Genomic DNA, 20,297 nt, shown 5'->3' on the forward strand with positions numbered 1-20,297 from the left:
GGCGTGTACCACCACGCCTGGCTAATTTTTGTTTTTGTGTTTTTTTTTTTTTTTTGAGACAATCTCGCTCTGTCGCTCAGGCTGGAGTGCAGTGGCCTGATCTCGGCTCACTGCAACCTCCATCTCCCGGGTTCAAGTGTTTCTCCTGCCTCAGCCTCCCGAGTAGCTATGATTACAGGCACCCGCCACCACGCCCACCTAATTTCTGTATTTTTAGTAGAGATGGGGTTTCACCATCTTGGCCAGGCTCCTCTCGAACTGACCTTGTGATCCACCCGCCTTGGCCTCCCACAGTGCTGGGATTACAGGCGTGAGCCACTGCATCTGGCTGTATTTTTGTAGCATTTTAAATAAATTACACCATCAGGTCTGCCCTGAGAGTCTCCTGTGCTGTGGCCACTGGGCATCTGTCCCCAATTGGAGGCTGTTGGAAACAATATCTGCTTATTTATTTTTCTGTGCCTGGAGGGGCTGCACCTCCGTCTTCACCACATAGTGTGCGATACTGGAAGTTGGGACACGCAGCACCAGAGCACGCACGGGAATCAGCATTGTCCTTCCGGGGCGAGGGCCTGCAGCTGTGCTCACTCCTCGGGGGTCTGTTGCCAGTTTGCCATCCTGTCCAGGAGGGTGGCCTTCCCCACAGATCAGTCCAGGAAGACGGGCCTGGCTTCCCGTGACCACTCTGACACAGGCCTTGACCCTCAGACGGACTGGGTCCGGCAGTGGCCTGAGGGATGCACAGGTTGCTGCCAGCCACCCGAGGGTTCTCCTAGTGCCCAGGCCATCCTGGGAGTAGCTCAGCTATCCAGGCAGTAGTCAGGGACATGTCGAAATCTCATAACATTGAGTTGTCACAAAGGGGAGGAAGGAGAAGCTCTGGGTTTTTTTCCCCAGTGAGCTGTGCAGAGCGCCCGACTGAGGCTGCTCTTTGAGGTGTGTGGCATTCCTGCACCTTGTCAGAGTCTCCCAACCCCTCTCTATAAAGGCCTCTGCTTTCCTGTGACCAGTGCCACAGGGCTGGGAGGTCAGTGTGCCACCCCTGTTTCACAGGCGTCACCTGCCCAGGTGAGAGCCCCAGAGCTCGCCATGGCACCAGCCGGCCCACTTTGCCCTCGCATTGCCCTGGTGAGGTGGACACTGGCTGGGGACAAGACAGCAGTAGACACCCTGAAGCTTGGGCCTGAGGCCAACAAGGACAGCAGCTACCCCTGTTGCACAAAACTGGTTGGGGGAGGCTCTGCAAGTCCCTACCCTGAGCCAAGGTGCCCTGCTGCAGGATGGAGAGGCAGGATAGTATGGGGCAGGAAGATCAACTCCTGGGGCCTGGGGTCCATGGCCAGGCAGGATACAGTCCAAGGAGGGCCAGAAGGGCAGGGAAGAGGGGCAGGCGTGGCTGTGGGAGTGCTGGGCGCCTGCCCTCCTCCTCCTCCTGCAGCTGTTGGAGGATCCACAACGAAAGCTCTGTTTACTGGTGGCCATGGTCCCAGCGGGAGGGTGTGTTACCGCCAGGCAGGGGCAGCAGGCAGACAGTATTGGCGGCCTTAAAGGACCCGGTGCCCAGCCTTTGTGGGAGACCTCACCTGCCCTGGAAGGACAGGTGCATGGGATGCTTCCTCCTCCTCTCCACAAGGGCCTCACTGATACCCCCCAAAGGGCAGGGGAACTCCCGGGCCCCTCAGTCTCCCCAGGGAGCTAGCCAAGCCTGTTCCCTACATGGGTGCCAGACGGTTCCATGAGGCTGATGTCAGGTCCACAGGGGTGTCCAAGAATCACAGGGCTGTGGGAACCAAAGCTCCAGCTGCTGGGGGTCCCGCTCTCTGGAGTCCACCCCTGAGGCCCCCCTGGCTCCCAGAGCAGGTGGTCACCTCCCTCCGTGAGTGAAATCAAGGCCCAGGAGGCCTAGGAGTTTGAGGGGTGGCTGGGGCAGAGGACCCAGGGAAGACTGGGGGCCAAGGGGACAGAGGGCCTGGGGGTCATGAGCGGGGGCTAAAGGAGTCTGAGGGTGGAAAAGGACAGAGCCACAGAGGAGAAATGGCCATAGGGCCCCCTCAGGCCTCATCTTCCTGAGCGGCTGCACCCCTATCCCCTAGTGGGGTCTGACCAGGCAATCCTGGGAGGCTCTGGGAAGAGATCAGGGCTGCAGGGCTGCAGTTCTGGACGGGAGAACGTGACTGGCCACAGCAGCAGACTCAGAAATGAGCAAACTAGACCTGTCCCTGACGGGGCCGGCCCCTCACCCACCTGTCTCTGTGCCTGACTGAATGCTCCAGTTCCGGGGTAACCCAAGGCTTTCTTCCCTTGGCGGGAGTGGGGGTTGGGTTAGGGCTGTGGGCAGCTCTGGGCTACAGGTGGCAGGAGCCCCCCCCAACCCTGCCGACTTCCCAGGTGTCCAGTTACCCATTGACCAGCAGACAAGCCTTCCTGTGTGGAAACTCGACCACACAGTGGAGGGAGGGACCCTGGCCCCCAAGTCCTCCCCATGGGTGCTGTCCGCCCTCCTGGGCCCACCCCACGGACAGGCCTTCCCGGGACAGGGTCTCATTCTCTGTGGCAGTGCCAGGGCTCAGTGAGCCCCAGCCTGGTGGGCGAGACCGGCCTCCTGGTGTGTTCTGGGAGCCGAGCACCTGAGGTGGCCCAGCCCTGTGGAGAAGTGTCCCCGAGGGGCCCAGCCCAGGACTGGCTGAGAGACACAGAGGGCAGACGGACAGGGGGTGCCTCTGGGACCACCCAGCCCTCCAAGCCGTTGGGGTCCCTTGTCACACCCCACACACCTGATGGGACTTCAGCCGCACCCCAACCATGACCTCCGCCGAGACAGAGGGGCTCCGGGGCTCCCCACACCCCGCGCCACCAGCCCTGCTCCCTGCTGGCTGGGCTCTCCCCTGCACCCTCAGGAGGGGTCCCAGCTCCCACCGTGGGAAGTCCCCGCCCCCCAGGCCCACCATTCCTTGGGAGCTTCTGTCCCCAGCGGCCGCCCTGAGAAACACACCCAGGGATGGGCGGGCTCCTGTGCCTGAGCCCCAGACCCCGGAGTGTCCACCAGGAGGCAGCACCGGGCCGCTTCCCCCACGTGCCCAGGAGGCCCCTGTCTAGGGGAGTGAGGACTGCCACCCCAGGTAACAGCCTGGTTTATTTGCACAGAAGGGGAAGCAGGTGACCGGAGGTCAGCTGCCATGGGGACCCCTCCCCCAAGGCCCTCCAGAGCCCTCCCAGCCGGGGAGGGTGGGGTGGTCTGCGCAGCGACTGCCCCTCACAACTGCTGGGAGGCCAAGACCTCAGGGTTCTCGTAGCAGTGGGCCTCTTTGGTGGTGGCCTTCGGGGGGCTGCAGACATTGCAGGGGCAGCAGCGGGTCACCAGGCGGTCCCAGGGCTCCAGAGAGTGAAGCCAGAGGGGGAGCCAGGCCCAAGAGCGCAGGCGGGCAGGCAACCAGGCCGGCCGGTGCCGCTGTAGCACAGTGACCAGGATGACGAGGAGCACCAGCCCCACCAGGGGACCCCCGACAGCAGCCAGCACCGTGCCCCCTGCCAGGGAGAGCCCGAAGGCCGCCAGGGGCAGCAGCAGGAATCCGAGCAGCAGGTAGACCCCGGCCACCCAGCGGTAACGGGCAGTCACCGCCCCGAAGTGCCTGGCCAGCGGGATGGGCAACCGCAGTGCAGGCACCAGGTACCACAGCAGGATGCCGGCCAGGTTGAAGAAGAAGTGGATGAGGGCGACCTGGGGGTGAGGGGGCTGTCAGGGGCCTGGGCCCGACGAGGTGGGGTCACCAGGGGCCCAGGAATCCCGCCCTCCTCCACCCTACAGAAGGGGCCCTAAGTTCGAAATTCATCTCGCTCCACGGCTGAGATGGCCGTCTGGGGGGCGGACTGTGGCCAGATGTGGACACGCTCCCCGGCACGCCTCCCGCACACTCCTGGGAGCTGCAGCCCAGCACCCCCAGGCGCCGACTGCATCACTGCTGCCCTCAAGGGGGACCCACCGGGGGAAGCACCCTCCGACTTGGCTCTGCCTGTGCCTCCTGCCAAGAGACCCCTTCTCCTCAGCCCCCAGCGTGCTGAGACTGCACAGCCCATGCCCTGGGGGGAGGAGGCACAGGGCCACAGGAGGGGAGAACACACAGCCCCTCCAGGGGCTGCCAGACTTGGAGGAGTCCACACACAGGTGCAGTCTGGGGGGCTTCCTGCAGGGGGTGGAGCAGGACCCTGCACCAGGAGGGTCTAAGTGGACAGAGACAGGGCAGAGGCAAGAACGAGGGTGGGTTCCAGGGGGCGCTGCGCGTGCCTCTTCCTGTCAGCGGCGGCACAGCATAACCCGGGGTTTCGGGAACTGAACCTGTTGGGCTTCCGAGCAGCAGGCCGCAGACGGGCTGTTTTAGAGGGAGAACCAGCTGGACTAACTGAGACTGGGGGTGGGGCACAGAGCTGGGGGCTCAGACTGGGGGAAGTGTCCTGGAGGCAGAATCACAGCCTGGGCAGCAGCAGGGCAGGGCCCAGCACCGGTGGGACTCAGCCTTTGCAGATGGGGGCTTGGAGGGTCGTCCAGATGGGGACCTGCTGGAGGTGAGTGGCTGCTCCTTAAGGGAGCAGGGGTTGGGGGAGAGCATTGGAGGGTGCTGGAATAGAGGGGCTTGGAGCCCCCTGAGACTCCGGGGGCAGGTCCCCAGGGGCACAGCAAAGAGCTGAGAAAATGTGGAAATGAGGAGGTCTCAAGGGAGGAGGCGCAGGGTGGGTGTGAAATGTGCACAGGACCCGTGGGGTCCAAGGAGGCGGAGTAGCAGGGCTGAGATTGGAGGCCAGGGAAGGGGTCCGGGAAGGTGGGGGCACAGCCAGCCTGGGCCCCCCGGGCTGGTGACACCTGCCTGTCTGTGGGGCTGGGAGGAAGCTGGCCAGTTCTGGCAGCGGGACCGTGGGGGGCAGTACCTGCAGGGCGCTGAGCATCCTGTCTGCGGGGCTGGCCAGGGCGGCCAGCAGGGCCGTGGTGGTGGTGCCGATGTTGGAGCCCAGTAAGAGGGGGTACGCCCGGTCCAGACTGATCACCCCGACCCCTGGGGGAACTGGGGGTCACCACAAGGCCCCAGCCTGAGCCCCCGTTCCAGAGGCCCCTGTCCTGCCTGCTCACCCATGAGGGGCACGATGGCCGCCGTGAAGACGCTGCTGCTCTGCAGTGCGAAGGTCAGGCCGGCACCCGCGAGGAGGGCCAGGTAGCCCCCGAGCCAGCCCAGTGGGAAGGGGAAATCTGTGGGGGATGCTGGGTTAGCCCTGGCCGGCGCTCGCAAGGAGGGCCAGGTAGCCCCCAAGCCAGCCCCAGTGGGAAGGGCAAGTCTGTGGGGGATGCTGGGTTAGCCCTGGCCACCGTACATCCTCCCATGCCCTCACCCGCATTGATGACCGTCCTCACGGCCCGGGCCACGCGGCCACGCAGCACAGAGTTGAGCAGCTTGACTATGAGGACCAGGCAGCCGCAGAGCACCAGCAGGGAGCCGGCCAGCAGGATGCAGCCCACGGCCAGGTCCGTGAGCTCCGTGCCCGCAAACAGGTGGCGGCCTGGGGGCAAGGCAGGGGCAGGTGAGAGGGAGCCTGGGGGGCGGGTCGAGGCGGGTGGGCCTCACAGGGCAGCCTGTCCACCAGGGCTGTGCTGTTCCTCTCCATGCAGGGGCGGGTGAGGGGGAGTGTGGGGGGCGTGGGGGCTTGGGCTGGGCCGGGCCTCACAGGGCAACCTGTCCACCGGGGCTGTGCTGTTCCTCTCCATGCAGGGGCCGAAGGCTCCACAGTTGCTGCTGTTCTCCCGGGTCTGGGGAGGGCAGGGAGGACTCAGGATGGGCTCAGTGGGCAGAAAGAGGTCAGAGGACTGAAGGCGAGGGAGGGTGGGGAGGGATGACTCAGCAGGTGGGAGGTTGGGGGTCAGTGAGGGCCTGGGGTTGGGTGCCTCACCGGCTGCCCCGTGGTGCCGCACCATCGCTTAATGAGGCTGCGGTTGGTGGCGTTGCCTGTGGCACTGCTCATGATCACGTCGGAGTCCAGCTGGGGGCCAGAGGGGTTGTGAGAGTGTGCTGGACCCTCCCTCAGGGCTCACCTGGGGCTCTGGTGCCCATGGGGTCCAGCCCAGCCCTGCCCATTGCTGCCCTCTCCTCCCCTGTCCCAGGACAGGGCCCAGACCCTCCGCTGACCCTCCATCAGGGCAGGGCCGCCTCCGCCTCCTCCCATCCGGCCTGCTCAGGCTTTCTGGGCAGAGGCGGCGGCCGTCCTCACCTGCACGATGAGGTGTGTGAGCGGCTTCGTCAGCACCTTGAGGATGTCGGGTGCCTGCGCCCCGGGTGACAGGCTGGCAGCACCCAGGGCCAGCTCGCTCAGCCTCTCCAGCAGGGCCGTGGCGCTCTCCAGTGGCAGCAGGACTAGCACCGTGAGCCAGTTGAAGATCCCATGCACCGCTGAGCCGCTGAAAGCCCTGTGGCCGCAGAGAGTAGGCGGGGTCAGACGGGGGGGTTGGGGGGGGGCCTGGGCCTCGGCTGCCACTGCAGCCCCAGCCCAGCCCTTCCACCGGCAACTCACCTCTGAAATTCATCCCGGTCCCCTGACTGCGCCATTGAGACCAGGGTGCTGGTGATGGATGTGCCGACGTTGACACCCATGATGATGGGCACAGACGCCCGGACAGTCAGCACTGCCGGTGGGGGGGCTGAGTCAGCCTGCGGCCCACCCTGCCCCCGCCACCACCCGGGGAGGGAGGGTGCACGCACACTTAGCAGCCACCATGCTGACTACGATGGAGGAGGATGTGCTGGAACTCTGCACCAGGGCTGTGACCAGCACGCCAATGACCAGTCCAGCCACAGGGTTGGACAGCACCACATTGTCCTTGAAGATGTCTCCAGCCATTTTGCCTACACCGGCAAGAGAGGTGCGCTGAGGCTGCGGAGGGCTGGCTGCCCGCCCCGCCCTGGGCACCTGCCCCGTCACTCACTGCCCAGCAGCTGGAAGGCGGAGCTGAGGACGTCCAGGGAGCAGATGAAGAAGTACAGGCTGCCGAGGAGCCCGCAGGCTTTGAAGACGCTGCCGGCCACGCGGCGCAGCCTGCCGGCCACACTGAGCTCTGAGGACACAGGGCAGGCTGTCCCTGGCTGGCCTTCCACCCTGACCGGTCTCCCTCCCAGGCCCCTCATCCTCTGCCCCCTCTCTCCTCCGTCTCCAACAGGGCTGGGTCCCACTTCCTCCTCTTCCGTAACCCCCAGGGCAGGGCCTGGGTCCCTTCCTTTCCAAGCCCTTGGGACCCTCCCTCGCAGGAGCCGGAGGGGAAGGACGGATAGGCAGAGGTGGCCGGTTTGCTCCAGGACAGAACAGACGCCGGGCTGAGCGGCATGTGTCTCCCCAGAGGGGGCCGGGATGGTGGGGTTGCCCAAGCACAGCCTGTTTGGGCAGGCCCCACCCTGCTCTGTCTCCCCAGTCCCGTGGGGGACAGAGGCCTGCCAGCCTGCCACCCCCGGAACCTCCAGACCCACCTTTCCAGGGCTGGCTTGTGTCCTTCAGCTGAGAGAGGGCCCAGGGGTCTGTGTCCCCCTCCTCCAAGACTGGAGCAGAACTGGAGGTCCCTGCGGAGGTGGGATTGAGTGTGGCTGTTTCCAGGACCACCTCCCTCCAACTGGGGGCACAAGGGCACAGGCCGGAGGAGGGGCTGAGGCGTAAGAGGCCCGGAGTGAGGGACAGAAACGGAACGGGGAAGACAGGGCTCCAGCTGCGCAGGACCTGAGTGGAGGCGTCATGAGCCCTGTGGTTTCCCCGGCAGGCCCGCAGGAAACCTGGCCTGTCTCTGCCCAGTGCCTGGGGGGCGGGTGGTCAGACTGGTCAAGGCCTGGGTCATGGGGGCTGCTGGTACCTTCATTCCTCAGAGTCCTGTCCACTAGGTCAACCGCGTCCAGAGTGGGGTGGGGGACCTGGCTGCCCGGGAGGGAACTCGGCATGGATTTCGGGCAGGGACAGACCCAGGCCCAGGCCCGGATCTGCTGGGGGAGACGCACGTGTCAGAGACACTTCCCCGTGCCCCAGCCCTGGCCTCACAGGCTGGATTCACGCCCCAGGTCCCCTGAACTGAGCCCTTGGCCACCCTCTCTCCCTCCCCACTGCAGGCCTCAGTGACCACCTCCCTTCCTCCATCCACGGGGGATGGCTACAATGACCTCAGGCAGTTGTCAGGCGAGCCCAGTCCAGTTTCAGGGGTAGACTCGAGGGGGCCCCGGCTCCCCGGTTCCCTTGCTGGTCCTGACTGTGAGGCCTGGCTAGTGCTGAGGGTGCAGGGTTCCAGGGCTCAGGCTGGAAGTGGCTGTGAGCTGGGGAACCTGAAGACCTCTCCTATCAGGTGTCATCGGGGACACTGGATGGTCCCGACTTAGACTTTGGCATTTGATACTAAACAGTGACGTCTCGGCTTGATAAGGGCCCCACACCCTGGTGATGGGGAGCAGGTGGGGTCCTCACACCGCCTCAAGACTCCTGGCCCTGAACCTGCTGCCTCCTCAGCCTCCTGGGCCTGGTCACCCCACCCCTCGGGTCCCCCACCTGGACCCCTCCACCTAGTGCCCTGGGCTCAGGTCCAGGCGTCCTCTGCTTCACCCTCCCTCCTGCTGCCCAAGCCTGGCGTCTCTTGCCGTTGGGTCCTGGAGGCTTAGGATGGGGCCCAAGCCCTGGGCCTGGAGGCCACCCAGCCTCGGCCTCACTGTCCCTGGGCCCCAGCCTGGCCCTAGGAGCTCCTACCTGTGTGGGTGGTGAGGGGCACCTGCAGGGAGCAGTTGCAGGTCAAAGATCCCCTGATCGCGCACATGATCTGCTGGGTACTGAGCCCATTAATGTTTACCCAAGAGCCCAGGTCCCCACGGGGGTTCCCCCCGGCCCCAAGGGCCCTAGGCCTCGTCCCCGTCCTGTCACTCTGTGGCTAAGACCTCCAAACCCCAGCCCAACCCTCCCAGAGTGGGGCTTCTCCCAGGGGTGGGCTCCGAATTAGGCCAAGGGCACTGCAGGGCGGGACACCGGCCCTCGGTACTGGGCATCTGCAGCAGGCATCCGTGTGACCCAAGAGACACACCACACCCAGCCAGGCAGGATGCTAGAGCATGGCTGGGGCTGCCCGGGGGTCGGGAGACGCCAGCCCCCCACTTCCATGCATCTCAGGGCTCCCCAGACCTTTTTTTTTTTTTTTTGAGATTCGCTCTTGTCGCCCAGGCTGGAGTGCAATGGCACGATCTCGGCTCACCACAACCTCTGCCTCCCAGGTTCACGTAATTCTCCTGCCTCAGTCTGCCGAGTAGCTGGAATTACAGGCATGAGCCACCACGCCCGGCTAATTTTGTATTTTCAGTAGAGACGGGGTTTCTCCATGTTGAGGCTGGTCTCGAACTCCTGACCTCAGGTGATCCGCCCGCCTCGGCCTCCCAAAGTGCTGGGATTACAGGCGTGAGCCACTGCGCCCGGCCAGGGCTCCCCAGACCTCCTTAGTGTCATCCCTGCCACCGGCAGAGCAGGGGAAGGAAGCCCTTTGCACCAGGTGGTGGTGGAGGATGGGCTTTTTCATGTAGCCAGGGAGGGCACCCAGCCCGAGGTCAGAGGGTTCAGATCCGGGTTCAGGGTAGGGTTGGGCCCAGCAGGCTGTTAGCGGGCTCGGCCCTGGTGTAGCTGGCAGCCTCCATCTGCAGAGGGAGGAGGACAGAGCCCCCCAGGCCACCTTCCCCACCCACTGCCTGGCCCATCGCACAGCTTTCCCCAGAGAAATCCCAGCTGGCCTGAGCGCCTGTGGGGTGTCCCCTAGGAGGACTGGGCCTCTTCCTGCCCCGGGGTGTGGGGTAGCTCCCCCGGAGGAGGCTCACCCTGCCTAGGGGCTGCTGGTGCCCTGCTCTGCTTGCCGCCCAGCCCCCGCTGTGTGCGTGGGGACTTTGCCCTGGAGAAGGTAGAAACTTCTGGGTGTCCGCTCAGCAAATTCTCTTCAGTCTCCCTCCTGCGCCCTTGCTCTGGGGGTGGGGGCCGCAGTCCTTCCCTGGGGCTCCCGACAAATTCTCTTCCGTCTCCCTCCTGCGCCCTTGCTCTGGGGGTGGGGGCCACAGTCCTTCCCTGGGGCTCCCGAGTGACAGCTCCTTCCAGTGGGTGTGGGGGGTTACAGCACTGACTTGGTGGTCACTGCTGTCCAGTCTCTGGCCCCAGCCCCGGCCCCGGCCCCTCAAAAGGGTCTGTGTGGTGGCTGCCGGGAGCCAGGAAAGGTTTAGCCAAGGATGAGATCAAGTGGGCTGTGACACCTCAAGCAGGCCCCGCTGAGACGTCCTCTTCAATGCCCTCACGGCTTCGTGCCTGTACGAGACCCTCCCGGAGCTGCGCCTGACACACAGTGGGAACTCCATGAGCTTTGTTGAGCGGGTGAATTCACAGGGCTGCCGTGCAGGGCAGGGAGGAAGGAGGTGGTCTTGCCACCCTCCTGGTACACCCTGGGGATGTCTGTGGGAGAGGCGAGACCTGCTCTGGGCAGCTCGCAAGGCGTAGCTGGATCGGCCCTACCCCTCCAGCCTGCAGCCCAGGCCTCCGGCGCTGGCCTTTGCGTCCTCTTGGGAGCGATCCTTTGCGCTGCATCTAGGCCCAAGCCGGGCTTGCCACCCGCCCAGTCAGCAGTGTCCTCACCAGGCACACCCGATCGGGCTAGTTTGGGGTCTGGTAATTGTGGCCAGGACAGGTGGGAGGTCACTAGCCTCCTGCGGAACCTCCCAGCCCCCAACCTTAGGCTGTGGTCTGGGATGTTCACAGCTGGGATGACACCACCCTGCTGGGCCCCACGGAGCTGCGTACGGGACGCTACTGCCAGGTTGCTCTGAGTGGGCTGAGCCCATGATGGTGTGTGGTCAGGGGTTCCAAGGCAGGCATTTCCCCTGCAGGGGTGGGAATGGCCAGAGTTCAGACCTCAGGGCTGCCTAGGGGTGGGCAGCAGAGGCTGCCACAGCCCCAGCAGCAGTATCTAGTAGGGGGGAAGTGGGGCTGGGGACCCAGGGCAGGGCACAGCCCAGCTGGCTGCTGAGTGATGCTGCTGCCTTTGAGGGAGGTGAGGGGTAGGGGTTCCAGTCTTGCCGGCTCCCGCTCAGCCTTGACCGCCAGGAAAGCAGCCAGATCCAGGTCCAGCATGGGCACCCCTCCACGAGGCGTGGGCGTGCTCTGGCGGCACTGCGGACAGGGGATCCAGCGCTGCTCGGGTGCTGGGGCGTCCAGTCGCCGCACACACGCCTGGCAGAAGGTGTGTCCGCAGTAGAGGCGGCGGGGCAGGTGCCCGGAGAGGTCATAGGCTGAGCAGCAGATGATGCAGTCTTTCCTGTGGGGGCCCCCCTCCTCCGAGGCCTGGGGGCCCTCTGGCTGCAGCATCCTACCAGAGGGAAGCCAGCAGTGGACATCCCACCTTGGGGACCGTCTGCCTGGATGGGATGCTGGCCCCAGGAGCCCACCCCAGAGGTCAGGCGCTGGGTCTGTGGGGCTGGTGCATGCAGACCTGGGAGGGAGGGTGGCACCGGGGCACAGGCAGACACCAGGGTCTGCGCACCTCTGGTTCATGTGGGCGCCAGCCGGGCAGGCTCCTGTTCCCGCAGGACCCCCCTGGCCCAGCCCCGGGCCCCCACCCTCCCAGCCAACCTGAGCCCAGGTCTCTTACCTGCATGGGCTCTGCTGGGCGGCTATGCACAGCCACAGGGTGGCCGGAGAAGGGGGTGGGGACCCAGGGCGCCCTGCGGCTTTCTCCTGGGTTGCATTACTGGCCTTGCACGGGAGTCAGGAGAGAGGCAGGTGGCCAGCTGTGGCGGGCGTGGGCTCCCGTTTCAGCCACAAAGCCTTGAAACTAGATCTAACGGCACCGCCCACTTGCAAGAGATAAGGTGCCCCCCGCCCCTGCCCACCCCCTCCTGTCCAGACCCAGCCAGCTTCTGCTAACACCTCATCCAGGCTGGCCTTGCGGTCCATTCCCCCACTCTCAGGCCTTCTCCCCACGCTCACACCCTTCCTCACGCTCAAAACCTCCCTCACCCCTCCTCTCCTCCTCCCCTCCCCCTTCCTTACTCTCTCCCTCCCCTCCCCTTTCCTCCCTCACCCTTACCCTCCCCTTCCCTTAACCTCCACTCCATACTGGAATGTTTTCCTGCCTTGGCCTCTGCTCACATCTCCTCCTCTAGGAAGCCTGCCAGGGTTCCCTGCTGGCTCAGAGCCCTCTGCAGACTTTGCCACTGTGCTTGTCTGTGGATCTGTGTGGCTGACTTCTCAGCCTCACCTTGGTGCCCACCGGACGGCAGGGGGCTGCACCAGTCCGCATGGCCTCCAGGTGGCGCACCAGCTCCGTGTCTGGGGATCCCCGCTCCCAGCCCGGGACCCTCCTTGGCGGGCAGCTCCCGGCTGCTCTGCGCGTCTGCAGCCTCCAGGCCACCACGGGAGGCCCAGGTTCCAGGAGGTGCGATCAGTGTGTCCACACCGGACCGCAGGCAGAGCAGAGTTGGGGGACCAAGAAGGGTTGGAATGGCTGGGCAGGACCACAGGACCACTCACTGCCCCGCTGGGTGGGAGCAAACGGCCCCTCCTCACCCCTGCCCACCTTCTTGGCAGTCTGCCCCCAGGACTGGTCAGACAGGTTCCCGTGGCTGGCCTGGGTGCGGTCACCCTCCGGTGGGGGCCAGCAACGGGACAAGGCGGGGAGCTTGGCATGCTAAGTCCTGGCACAGGTTCGGGGCAGTGACCTATCCGTCCCACGCCTGGAGACCTCTGCATGCCACGCGCCTGCCCTGCCCTGCTGTGGGGCCGGTCACCATGCGTCAGGGAAGGGCTGGCATGGCGTGAGGACCCGTCTGTCCTGCGTGGCCAGCTCGGCTGCTGCCTCCTCCCCTTGTCTCTGCCCTGCCCGGAACACCAGGGCATCCTGAGCTGGCCTCAACACTCACTCCCTGCCTGGCATCCTGGCATCCTGGCCTACAGCGGTGAGGCAGTACCTGTGCAGAGCAGCCTAGCGTCTCGTGCTCAGCCCCAGAGAGGCCCCCACCCTGCTCAGACAGACCCGGAGACGGCCCAGAACCCACGGCCCCAGCCTCCTCCTGCCTCGTCCTCAAGGCCTGGTCCAGGCCACCTCCTCCTGGAAGCCCAGGCCCCGAGGCAGGACAGCAAGTATGCAGGAATTAGATATTTCCTGGGAAACTAGAATAACATCCCAGCCAAGGTTGGGAGGTGAATCACCAGTGGGCAGGGTGTGGTCCTGGCTGTCTGAGCTCTCCTGTCCCGACCTTCCACTCCCTGAAACCTGCAGCACCTGTGCCGCACCCACCACCCTCCTGCCAACACGCTCCTCCTCTTGGAGGCCTTTCGTGGGGTCCCCCTAGTTCTGTGCGCCGCATCCTCCTGCTGTCCGACCCATGGACTGACCCCAGCTCAGTCTCAGCCTCAGCCCCAGGGAGCGCAAGTCAGCTCACATCCAGACCTGGCTCAGCCAGGGCCGTGGACACACTGCAAGCCCCCATGCAGCCTCTGGGCAGACCCAGGACTTGCAGGCTAGGGGAGAGTGTGGATGTCATGAGGCAGTAGCATCCCTGTCCCCGCAATGTCCATGGTGACTGTGTGTGTATGTGTCCTCGGGCCGGCATAAAGGGGCAGATGCCCTGTGTCCAGCTACAACCCCCTCCCAAAGAAGCCTGCAGCAAAGAAGAGTTGCTGGGAGGAAGATCACCCTGCTTTATTGCCTGGGCCTTAAGATAATCAAGAGTGTCCCTCTCCAGCCAGGGCCTGGGATTCCGTTTCAGGAGCTCGGGCTGAGCGGCCACCTTCCTGGTGGGTCCGTGCCCCAGTCCCTGGTGGGAAGGGGCTGACGCCCCTGACAACAGCCACCCCGAATGTCTGGGCACTGCCTGAGTCACCTTTGCTGAGGCGTGGGTCCTGGCCCTGGCAGGGTGGGCTGGGCTAGGAGATGACACAGCAGCAGCAGCTGTGGCAGCGGCAGAACGGGGGGCAGTGGCAGCAGCGGCAGCAGGGGCAGCAGCAGCAGTGGTGGGCGATGTCATCGCCACGCCCCACGGGCGGAGGGCCAGCATAGGTCAGTCCGGCCGGGCGCTGACTGCTGTTGTAGGGGTTGCCAGGCTGCTGCCAGGCCTGATGGTTCTGGATGGGGGCAGCCCTCTGGTCACCCTTGGTGCCCTTGGGCCCTGGGACCTCAGTCGGCTGCAAGAGGCGGGTTGGCTCCGGGGCACAGGGCCCCACTGGCAGCGGCTGCATCTCCGAGGATGAAGAACAGGGGGAAGCCACCTCTAACTGCTGCCCCAGGTCAGGCCGCAGGTGAGCCCGGGGGATGCTGATGTGGGCATATGGGTTCTTGACGACCATCTCTTGGGGGTCCATGGTCCAGCCTGCAGGGGGTGGGCAGAGAAGACAGATACAGACTCAGCGGAGTAGGAGGCTGCCCACGAGCCTGCGGCCCAAGAAAGCCCCCACCCAGAAGCGGCGTGCCTTGTCCTAGGCCAGCATCCCCAAGGCATCAGTGCCTGGGGTGCTGTCACCTCCAAATGTCTGTGCGAGGCTAGTGTCATGGGTGTGAGCCAAGTGTCAGTGAGCAGCAAGGGCCGGTGTCTCCCAGCTGCCACCCCTGCCAGGGATCCTCCCCCTGCCCTGGCAGCATTGGTCCTGGGATGGAGCTGGGAATGGCTGGTGGAGGCTGAGAGATGGGAGAGAAGGGGGTTGACCCTGCAGTGCCCCTGAGTTCAGGGCAGTCCCAGCGGCCGAGGGCTCACCTGTGGTAGCAGCGTGGCAGTCTGTCCTTTCGGTCTTCTGAGCTCTAGGTCCCAGTGCCTGAGTTGAGCGACTGGCAGCCGCCTTTTCCCTCCTTGGAAGGGGCGGGGCAATGGGGCGGGGCTCAGAGATAGGGGCGGGGCAATGGGGCGGGGCTCAGAGATGGGGTTCCCAAGACCCCAAGAGGCCCCAGCAACGGGAGCACGGCAGCTGGCCCACTCCTCCTCCTCAGGTGGGCAGCAGCCCAGGCCTGGGCTTTGAGGGGCACTGCCAAACCGGTGACTCAGACCTTCACATCTGGGGCATGGCCGGGGCCCTAAAGGGCATCTGCAACTTGCCAGAGAGGAGGGCAGGAGGTGAGCCTGAGGTCATGGCTCTGGAAAGGAAGTGGGGTGAGGCCCTCAGATTCCCGGACCTGCAGCCCCCAGCCATTGCTCACACATCTCAAAGCCCCGGCTGAGGCAGGGCCTCTAAGTCTCTGAGCCTCTACTTAAGCAGAAACCAAGATGTTTGAGAGCCTTAGGCTCTTGGAGGCTTTCTGCTTTTTTTTTTTTTTTTTTTTTTGAGATGGAGTCTTGCTCTGTTGCCCAGGCTGCAGTGCAGTGGCGTGATCTTGGCTCACTGCAACCTCTGCCTCCTGGGTTCAAGCGATTCTCCTGCTTCAGCCTCCCGAGTAGCTGGGATTACAGGCACCCACCACCACGCCTGGCTAATTTTTTGTATTTTTAGTAGAAACAGGGTTTCACTATGTTGGCCAGGATGGTTTCAAACTCCTGACCTCAGGTGATCTGCCTGCCTCGGCCTCCCAAAGTGCTGGGATTACAGGCGTGAGCCACCGCGCCCGGCCGATTTCTGTTTGAGACAGGGTCTCACTTTTCCATCCAGGCTGAGGTGCAGTGGCATGATCTGGCTCACTGTGGCCTCAACCTCCTGAGCTCTAGTGATCCTCCCACCTCGGCCTCCTGAGTAGCTGGGAGGACTACAGGTACACCACCGGGCCGACGGATTCTTCATAGAGACCTAGGTCTCACTATGTTGCCTAGGCTGATCTCAAACTCCACCTCCCAAAGTGCTGGATTCCAGGCGTGAGCCACCGTGCCCAGTGGCTTTTCTGCTTTTTTCACTAATAAAAAATGTTTGATTTGCACGTTTTGTCACAGGTCTTATCTTACAATCAATGACACGGGCTTTAAACACTACTGACGTTTTTAGCTCATTTCTCGAACTGCAGTTACTCTCTGGCTGGCAGGCGTGGGGGCCACACGCGTCCCCCCAGCGTCCCCACCCTGGGCCCCCCGCCTCCAGCTGAGCACCGGCGGAGGCAGGGGTGCAGCGGGCACCGGGGAGTGCCGCGGGGGCGACCCATGCCTTGGGGCCCAGGGGAGCACCAGGAAGGGCGGGGTCCAGTCAGACGTGGCCTGTGTGGGGCCAGTCAGACCGGTCGGGACATGAGTTCAGGCAACCCGGCCCCGATTTGGGGAGAACTGGGTGCTGCTGGGGACCCAAAACTTAAGAGGCCGGCGACAGAGGTCCACTGCGCAGGCGCCGGAAGCCCCGCTCACCGCTCTGCCTGCCCCTTGCGTGGCGCCTATAGCGCATGCGCTAACAAGGCAGGTCCAGGCCGTGGAAATTTTATTTCCCAGAAGCCTCCGCGCTCCAGGGTTTCCCGAAAGACCCGGTTCGGATGTGACCAAGACTCGGCTTGGGGTTCCCCAGCTCTGAATGGCGGAGCTGTAAAGGCCGGGCCTGGGGGGCGGAGCCTTGTGATGGGGCGGGGCCTCATCCTTACGGGGCAGGGTCTCGCGGAGGGGGCGGGGCCTGCGGCCTGGTGCTTCCTCGGGCGCGCGCCGGGTCGGCGAGCAGAGCCTGCGGCGGAGCTGGGCTCCCGGCCCCCTCCAGGCCCAGGCTGCCTCAGTTGCCCCACCATCTTGCCAGGGCCCCGTAAGGACCCCTCCAGCAGCGCCCCTGTCACCCGCACAGCTCTCCCTATTGCTCTTCTGAGTGACACTAGCCCGAGGCCCCATGGAGGGGCCAAGCCAGACCCTATGGGCAGGGCCGCTCCTCCAACCTGTTTTGCCCACGCGAGCTCCCGCACCAGGGGCACCGTCGCCTCTGAGCTCAGCACTCTGCAGGCCCTGGGGCTCTGCCTAGAGCAGGTGCGGTCTGGCCAGTCCAGCGGAGAGAGGAGCTGAAGGAGGCCAGGCTGTTCAGGGCCAGGTGCGGGGCCAGAGCTGGTCACAGCGTGGCAGCGGAGGCCCTCGAAGCCCTGGTCCGCTGCCCCACGGTGACCAGCAAGCCCGAGGGCTCCACAGGCAGAAGGCGGACCCAGGAAGGCAGGGAAGCCCCGGGTGAGGAAGCGGAGAGGCCCCGGGCCTGCGCGCTGGAGTGCCGGAGGCCACCCTGTCTGGGCAGGTGCGGTCCTCAGGGCCGCCTGCGCGCCGCACTGGGCTGCCAGCCTGTCCTTCGCGCACTCCCACCGGACCCGTCCGTCCACCGGCGTCGGCCCTCTGACCCGCTCCACCTGCCCAGCTCTTGCCCCTTAGGGTGACAGCACCCTCTCTGAGCTGCGGCACCGGGCATGGGCGAAGCCGGAGGACTCGGGGACTTCCCATGGGGCGGGGGGCGGGGGCAGGCACCGGTGGGCTCTGGAACCAGCTCCCCTGGGATCCACCGCGCAGGTCCCCTCCCTCTCCCTCCAGCGTCCTGAGGCCTCCTAGTGTGAGGGAGGAGAACAGCCGGATTCCCCTCCTGAATTTGGAGGCGGGAGGCTTGACCAGGACCCAGGGTCAGCCTGGAAAGAACTGGGGGAGACGCGGGGGTCCTGCCCCCCACGCAGTCCGCCAGCGAGGGCGACGCCGGGAGCGGACCGAGGGGCGGCCGGGAGGCTGGCCCCGCCCCGCAGACCCCGCGCGGGTCCCCAGACGGGGGGTGGCGCTGCGGGCGCGGGCGGGCGCCGCGCGCACTGCGGTCCCCGCGCCTCCGCCGCAGAGCGCGCCACGCTCCGCACGCACCTGCCGCCGCCGCCGCCGCGCCGAAACCCGCGCCCCGCGCCCGCGCCCGCGCCCCTCGGTGCCGCCCGGGCCCTGCCATCGCCTGAGGTCGCTGCGGCCGCCGCGGGAGCCGCCGGAGCCCCCCAAGCTGCCAGGCCAAGACGCGGGCGCCGCGTCCGGGCCTGCCTTTGAGACAACCTCTGCGGCGGCGGCGCGCGGCCGGGACGCCAGGCTGGGGCAGGTGAGCGCAGGGGGCGGGGGCCGGGGGCGGACTCAGCGCCCCTCCCCACGCGACGGGGGTCGGCCCTCGGGAAGGTGCGTCTGGCCTTGGAGGCGGGGACCGGGGAGGGGGTTGGGTTCCAAGCCCCGCGGAGGTCGGGATCCCACGACTGAGGTCAGGGTCAGAGGTCGGGCGCCCGGTCCTTTGTGCCCGGCGAGGGCTAGGGTGGAGGTAGCCCGAGCACTGCCCTCACGCCGTCTCTCACCTGCAGCTCAGGCCTGGTCCAGGCCTCGCCTCTGCTCCTGCCGCGGAGCCTGCCGCCCGGGTCCTCCTGCAGCCAGCGCTTCGGCTAGCTGCCTTCCCTGGGCGCCCTGTCCTGGAGCCATGGGGCCCACCCAGCCCCTGCCTGCCCCGATGTCCCGGCCCGCGGCCTGCTGACCTCGGCTACAGGGGGAGCCCCCCCCGCGCCCCCTCGCCAGCCTCAGCAGCCAGAGACCCTGGGTGAGACCCTGGGCCAGACCCCCAGCCCAGGGCAGCCTCCCACACCCCCCTGCCCCCGCCTGCCTCCCCCTCCCCCACCCCTTCCTCCTCCTCCCAGGACTGGACCAGAGAAGCCACTGTGGCCACTGGGGGGGGCCCTGCGCCCCCAACTCTCGCCGGCTGCCCCTAGTAGGAGTCCACGGGCTGGCCGGGGGCTCCCTCAGGCCTGGCGAGACCAGGATGCTGCCCCGTCACCTGCCTCCCAGCCCCACACAACGCCCCCACCCACCCGAACATCCAGTCTGACTGGAGACAGCCGGATGCCCTCTGACCCCGGGCCCGAGGTGGGCAGTGGCTGGCCGGGCCTCCTCATGTCCTGCCTGAAGGGCCCCCATGTCATCCTCAAGATGGAGGCCATGAAGATTGTCCACCCTGAAAAGTTCCCTGAGCTACCGGCTGCCCCCTGCTTCCCGCCTGCTCCCCGGTCCACCCCAACTCTGGCACCCAAGCGTGCCTGGCCCTCAGACACAGAGATCATTGTCAACCAGGCATGTGGGGGGGACATGCCTGCCTTGGAAGGGGCACCCCATACCCCGCCGCTGCCGCGGCGGCCCCGTAAGGGAAGCACAGAGCTGGGCTTTCCCCGTGTAGCCCCAGAGGATGAGGTCATTGTGAATCAGTATGTGATTCGGCCCGGCCCCTCGGCCTCGGCGGCTTCTTCGGCAGCGGCAGGCGAGCCCCTGGAGTGCCCCACCTGTGGGCACACCTACAACGTCACCCAGCGGCGGCCCCGTGTGCTGTCCTGCCTGCACTCTGTGTGTGAGCAGTGCCTGCAGATTCTCTATGAGTCCTGCCCCAAGTACAAGTTCATCTCCTGCCCCACCTGCCGCCGCGAGACTGTGCTCTTCACCGACTACGGCCTGGCCGCGCTGGCTGTCAACACATCCATCCTGAGCCGCCTGCCGCCCGAGGCGCTGACAGCCCCATCCGGGGGTCAGTGGGGGGCTGAGCCCGAGGGCAGCTGCTACCAGACCTTCCGGCAGTACTGTGGGGCCGCGTGCACCTGCCACGTGCGGAACCCACTGTCCGCCTGCTCCATCATGTAGTAGTGCCTGCCCGCCCGCCACTGCCCGCTGAGCCTCACTCGCCGCTTCTTCAGGGACCCAGCCCTGCCCTGCCACCCGCTGACCCTTCCTTCCCCACCATGGCTTCTGGCCCCACCCCAAGTGGCATTGTCGCTGCAGCCAACTTTGCCATTAAAACTCTTTGCCAAAGTTTGCACCTGTTCCCTGGACTGAAGCTTGCTCCTGTGGGCTGTGCTCAGGCCTAGGCCTATGGTGGGCACCCAGGGCTGCAATCCAGACAGGGTCCAGCTTGGAGCTTCCAGAGAGAGGCCCAGCACTGCTCAGGGTGGGCCTGCTCTGCGCACTGGGGGCTGGGCTGGGCTGGGCTGTGAGCGTGGGTGCAAACCCCCACACGTACAGTGGGCTGCTTATGTGCGCCTGGCGGGGCTGTGTGGTGGGTGTACAGAGCCACCCCAGCTGGGCGGAGGGACATTTTCAATGGTATGGGGGACAATTCAGTTGATTTCCCTCCTGGTGCCCACCTGGCCCTGAGCACCCACCTGGATCTTCCAAGGTTGTGAGGGGCATCTGTCTATCGGCATCTGTGCAGGGGTTAGGGACAAAGACCGGCTGAGAGGGTGGTAGGGGAAGAAGGACCCAGCGTCTCCTGTCTGGCACCTGGACCACCTGGGTGTGAGGAAGAGTCCGCCCCAAGCTGGGTGTGGTGTCTCACGCCTGAAATCCCAGCACTTCAGTAGGCCAAGGCGGATGGATCACCTGAGG

The 20,297-nt window shown here is 65.6% G+C and overlaps 4 protein-coding genes across 9 annotated transcripts; 1 reads left to right on the forward strand and 3 right to left on the reverse strand.

The window, feature by feature from the left end:
* Positions 1-3,114: 3,114 nt before the first annotated feature.
* Positions 3,115-8,784, reverse strand: SLC34A3 (solute carrier family 34 member 3). Of its 5 annotated transcripts, none has more exons than XM_065529778.2 (13): positions 8,746-8,784; positions 7,871-7,994; positions 7,497-7,586; positions 6,962-7,090; positions 6,738-6,881; positions 6,550-6,661; positions 6,250-6,445; positions 5,932-6,021; positions 5,718-5,791; positions 5,377-5,544; positions 5,120-5,236; positions 4,921-5,045; positions 3,115-3,718 (listed from the first exon to the last, which is right to left on the reverse strand). In XM_065529778.2, the coding sequence occupies exons 2-13, from the start codon at positions 7,953-7,955 to the stop codon at positions 3,279-3,281; spliced, it is 1,770 nt and encodes a 589-aa protein (XP_065385850.1). In that variant the 5' UTR covers positions 7,956-7,994; positions 8,746-8,784; the 3' UTR covers positions 3,115-3,278. The 5 variants fall into 5 exon arrangements, with proteins under 5 accessions (XP_065385850.1, XP_005580374.3, XP_005580376.3 ...); XM_005580317.5 differs by having other exon boundaries at positions 5,710-5,791; XM_005580319.5 differs by lacking the exon at positions 8,746-8,784 and adding an exon at positions 8,172-8,333 and having other exon boundaries at positions 5,710-5,791.
* A 1,993-nt stretch (positions 8,785-10,777) lies between these two features.
* On the reverse strand, positions 10,778-12,313 carry RNF224 (ring finger protein 224). The gene is given in 3 exon segments (XM_015436136.4): positions 10,778-11,326; positions 11,328-11,380; positions 12,272-12,313. Coding segments are annotated over 3 exon segments (501 nt in total). The 3' UTR covers positions 10,778-10,920.
* A 1,376-nt stretch (positions 12,314-13,689) lies between these two features.
* Positions 13,690-14,822, reverse strand: CYSRT1 (cysteine rich tail 1). Its single transcript, XM_005580324.5, has 2 exons — positions 14,763-14,822; positions 13,690-14,381 (listed from the first exon to the last, which is right to left on the reverse strand). The coding sequence occupies exon 2, from the start codon at positions 14,371-14,373 to the stop codon at positions 13,939-13,941; it is 435 nt and encodes a 144-aa protein (XP_005580381.1). The 5' UTR covers positions 14,374-14,381; positions 14,763-14,822; the 3' UTR covers positions 13,690-13,938.
* A 2,857-nt stretch (positions 14,823-17,679) lies between these two features.
* RNF208 (ring finger protein 208) lies at positions 17,680-19,724 on the forward strand. 2 transcript variants are annotated; one of them, XM_045374075.3, is made up of 2 exons: positions 17,680-18,065; positions 18,242-19,724. In XM_045374075.3, exon 2 carries the CDS (start codon positions 18,771-18,773, stop codon positions 19,554-19,556), a length of 786 nt encoding a protein of 261 aa, XP_045230010.1. In that variant the 5' UTR covers positions 17,680-18,065; positions 18,242-18,770; the 3' UTR covers positions 19,557-19,724. The 2 variants fall into 2 exon arrangements, with proteins under 2 accessions (XP_045230010.1, XP_045230009.1); XM_045374074.3 differs by having other exon boundaries at positions 17,680-17,991.
* The last annotated feature ends 573 nt before the right edge of the window (positions 19,725-20,297 follow it).

The sequence above is a fragment of the Macaca fascicularis genome, chromosome 15, assembly GCF_037993035.2.
Source record: "Macaca fascicularis isolate 582-1 chromosome 15, T2T-MFA8v1.1".
Lineage (NCBI taxonomy): Eukaryota > Metazoa > Chordata > Mammalia > Primates > Cercopithecidae > Macaca > Macaca fascicularis.